Here is a 3,710-nt window from a genome sequence, read left to right on the forward strand (position 1 = left end):
TGCTTTTCAGCACAATATCTGTGGCCCATCTGGAAATTTCCACGAGGCTGCACTGCTCAGGCACTGCCTCGGAGGTTCCTTGGTTATCACTGCCTCTGCATCATTTCTGCCCCTGAAAATGTGACCTTATCTTAAATAAAGCTAATAAAAAAGCCTCAAGGCGCCTTTCCCTCCTGCCTCACACACACCAATGGGCTTGGCTGCTTCTCCCCACCAATGGTCTCAAACGTCTGTTTCCTTGCAGGAAGCTGAGTGCAATCTACAGGTGCCAGCCAGGTCGGCTCTGGATCTCCTTCAGCCTCCTCATCCTCCTCCTGGTCACACTTCAGGTTGTGGAGAAGCTGCAGTCTCCTGGGTAGGTCCTGAGCAGAATTATAAAACTGGAGCTCATCCTCCAGGCTTTCACTGGCCACTGAGGTGGGCTCAGAATCGCCCTCCTGAAAACCACCCAGCAGGGTCTTCCTTAGACAGGGAAGAAAATCCAGGTGACAGAGGATCCTCTGGGGGTCCCACATCTCACCCCCATGCCCTGGCCAGAGCTGAGCCCACCCTGGGGTCAGACAAGGCTGCTCTGGGCTTTGTCCTGGCTCACCACAAAACCCCACAGCCCTTGAGCCCAGTCCTCCCAGTCTGGGGTTATCTGCAATTGTTCCTCCAGCTCTTCTGCAGGCTACCAACTCTTCTCTCTCCTTGCCTCCTCTTGCTCTGCCCCTTCCACCAGGCCATCATGCTCCAGGAAGACAGAGACACTGCCACATCACTGCTGCCCTGTCCTTCTCTTCCTCATAGAATCGTTAAGGTTGTAAAGGACCCCCAAGATGATCAAGCCCAAGTTCTTGCACCCACTCCCACCCTCCAGGGCAGCAGTGAAGCCCCTACACCCATCAGCAATGCCACCCACCCCAAGAAAAGAAGGAAACACGTTTTGGGGTCACTTGGGGGGGGGGGGGCTCAGGGGGCTCTGTGGGCTGCAGAGGAGCTGCCTCTGCACTGTCCTCCCACCTCCTGCAGCTGAGTATTGTGCCCTCCCTGTCACAGGAGCTGCCAGTGTGAGCTGGAGCGTGGCCTGCAGCAGACCCCGGGCCACAAGCTCAGCTCTGCCCTCCACAGCCCCGACCTGCTGTGGGAGGAGGACTCCCCACAGGGGCAGAGGGAAGCTGTGCCAGACCCTGCTCCAGCTGAGGATGTTTTCAGGATGCACCTGTACTTCAGCAAGGAGACCCCTCCGGAAAGCAGCCAAGGGGAGCACCAGATGCAGCAGCCTGAGGAGAGCAGGGAGAAGGAGAAAGCCCATCTGTCAGCCACAGAGCTGAAACCCCAGCTTCCAGGCCTGGAAAAAGCAGCCAGAGAAAGTCCTTCTCCGAGCCCTCCCGGGAGGATCGCCGCAGTTTTGGCAGAAGCTGTCACCAGCAAGTTCATCGTCTTTGCAAACAGGCTGAGCACGGAGGAGCAGAGGGGAACGTCCCCACCTGGAATGGCGCAGGTGGAGGTACAGAGCCAGACTCAGCCTCGAGCCGTGGGTTCTCCCCACCCTGAGAGGGGCACCTCATTTACACAGCCCGTCCCAAACTCAGCTCAACCTCTCCAGGCAGAGGGTTCTTACAAAACAGACCTGGAGACAGCATTTTCCCCAAACTGGACAGAAGCCTTTAAGGCCCAGGAGGTGACACCTGGAGAAGGTCAGCAGGCTGCAGGGGTCACCTCTCAAGGGAAGACGTGCAAGCCCAAGACTGACATTGTTTTCCTGAAAGTCCACAAGAGCGCCAGCAGCACTGTCATGAACATCCTGTTCCGCTTCGGGGAGATGCACAACCTCACCTTCGCCTTCCCCCTCGGCGGGGGCTTCCAGCTCAACTACCCACACCACTTCTTGGCCAGGTTCGTGCAGGGCTTCTCCCCACAGAGCCCCCGGCGCTTCAACATCCTCTGCCACCACATGCGGTTCCTGCAGCCGGAGGTACGGGCAAACCCTTCAGAGGGACGAGTGGGGCAGGGCGACAGGGGCTCATGGGGCACAAGGAGGGGCACCTGTCGAGCACATAAACTCTGCAGGGATGAACTAAAGAGAGCCAGGATTGCCCACAGGTACCTGGCATGTCATTGGCATCTCCTGAGATGAGATCCTGCTCTTTTGTGAGCAGGTTTGATGAATCCCTTTGCTGTGACCCATGGCAAGATGGGAGACAGCATCTGTAGCAGGCAGCAACTCTCATCTCTTTCTTGTCTGGTGGGCCCTGGGACATGTCCTGCTCCCTGGACAGGTCCAGAGGGGACCAGCTGCAAGAGAAGAACAGCCAAAGGGCACCAGGTCAGGTCAGCAGTGCTCAGCATCCACCCCTCTGGATGCCACCTGAGGACAGGTGGGCATGGGGAAAGGGAAGAAGACGGGCAGTATCTCCATCCCAGCCCAGCCACGCAGCTGTGGCAGCCCATTGTGGGTAGCTCTGGTCACTGCTCTCCCCGTGTGACTCTTCTAAAGCTCCCCACAGCTCCTTTGATGAGCTACACCCTGAAATCCTCCCCAGCACCCACCATCTCCAGCCCCAGCGGGTGCCTCTGCTCACCAGCACTGTGGGCGAGAGGATCCCTTCTCCCTACCCCCCCTTTTAAACCCTTCTTCTTCTCCTCTGCAGGTGCAGAAAGTGGTGCCCAGCTCTGCTGTGTACTTCTCCATCCTGAGGAACCCTGTGCAGCTGATGGAGTCCTCCTTCGTGTACTACAAGGGAGCGTCGGCCTTCTCGCGCGTCCGCAGCCTGGAGGAGTTCCTCAGCCAGCCCTACCGCTACTACAACCCCACCAGCGGCGACCGCCACTACGCCAGGAACCTCATGACCTTCGATTTCGGCTTCAACCCCGACGGAGAGGTGTCCCCTGGGCGCGTGCAGCTCATGCTGAAGGCCATCGAGGCGTCCTTCGACTTTCTGCTCATCTCCGAGTACTTTGACGAGTCCATGGTGCTGCTGAAGGAGATGCTGTGCTGGGACCTGGACAGCGTCATCTCCTTCCCGCTCAACTCCAGGGACAGCAGCACCAAGTCCCCCCTCCCGGACAGCGTCGTGGAGAAGCTAAAGGCCTGGAACAGGCTGGACTGGGAAATCTACACCCACTTTAACAGGACCTTCTGGGAAAGGATCGACCGGGACATCGGCCGGGAGCGCATGCGGCGGGAGGTGCAGGCGCTGCGGGAGCGCCAGGCGGAGCTGGCCCGGACCTGCCTGCAGGGCACGGGCAGCGTGGTCCCCAAGGACATCAAGGACTCTTCCCTGCGGCCGCTGCAGCACGGCGCGGCCAGGATCCTGGGCTATAACCTCAAGGAGGGCTTGGATCAGGAGCTGGAGCGGACGTGCCGGCGGCTGGTGACGCCGGAGCTGCAGTACAGCAGCCTCCTGTACAAGAAGCAGTTCCCCCCGCAGCCCCCCGGGAACCTCCGGGCTTGGATCAGGAGCTGGAGCGGACGTGCCGGCAGCTGGTGACTCCGGAGCTGCAGTACAGCAGCCTCCTGTACAAGAAGCAGTTCCCCCCGCAGCCCCCCGAGAACCCCCGGGCGGACCGTGCCCCTTCCGAGGAGGCCACCCGAAACTGAGCCCCCCTGGCCCCTCCGGGCATCCTTCTCCATCCGCCCCTGCTGGGGACAGCGGGGCTCAGCCCTCCCGGCCGGGGGGCACCGGCGGGCTGGGGGTGCTGCCCACGCCAGCCCGGTCACCTCTGTC

The 3,710-nt window shown here is 60.3% G+C and overlaps 1 protein-coding gene across 1 annotated transcript; it reads left to right on the forward strand.

Annotated features, from left to right (window-relative positions):
- The first annotated feature begins 249 nt into the window (after nucleotides 1–249).
- On the forward strand, nucleotides 250–3,473 carry LOC125330894 (galactose-3-O-sulfotransferase 2-like). The gene is made up of 3 exons (XM_048314645.1): nucleotides 250–355; nucleotides 1,039–1,957; nucleotides 2,634–3,473. The coding sequence occupies exons 2-3, from the start codon at nucleotides 1,196–1,198 to the stop codon at nucleotides 3,471–3,473; spliced, it is 1,602 nt and encodes a 533-aa protein (XP_048170602.1). The 5' UTR covers nucleotides 250–355; nucleotides 1,039–1,195.
- Nucleotides 3,474–3,710: the final 237 nt, after the last annotated feature.

This window comes from Corvus hawaiiensis, chromosome 10, assembly GCF_020740725.1.
Source record: "Corvus hawaiiensis isolate bCorHaw1 chromosome 10, bCorHaw1.pri.cur, whole genome shotgun sequence".
NCBI lineage: Eukaryota > Metazoa > Chordata > Aves > Passeriformes > Corvidae > Corvus > Corvus hawaiiensis.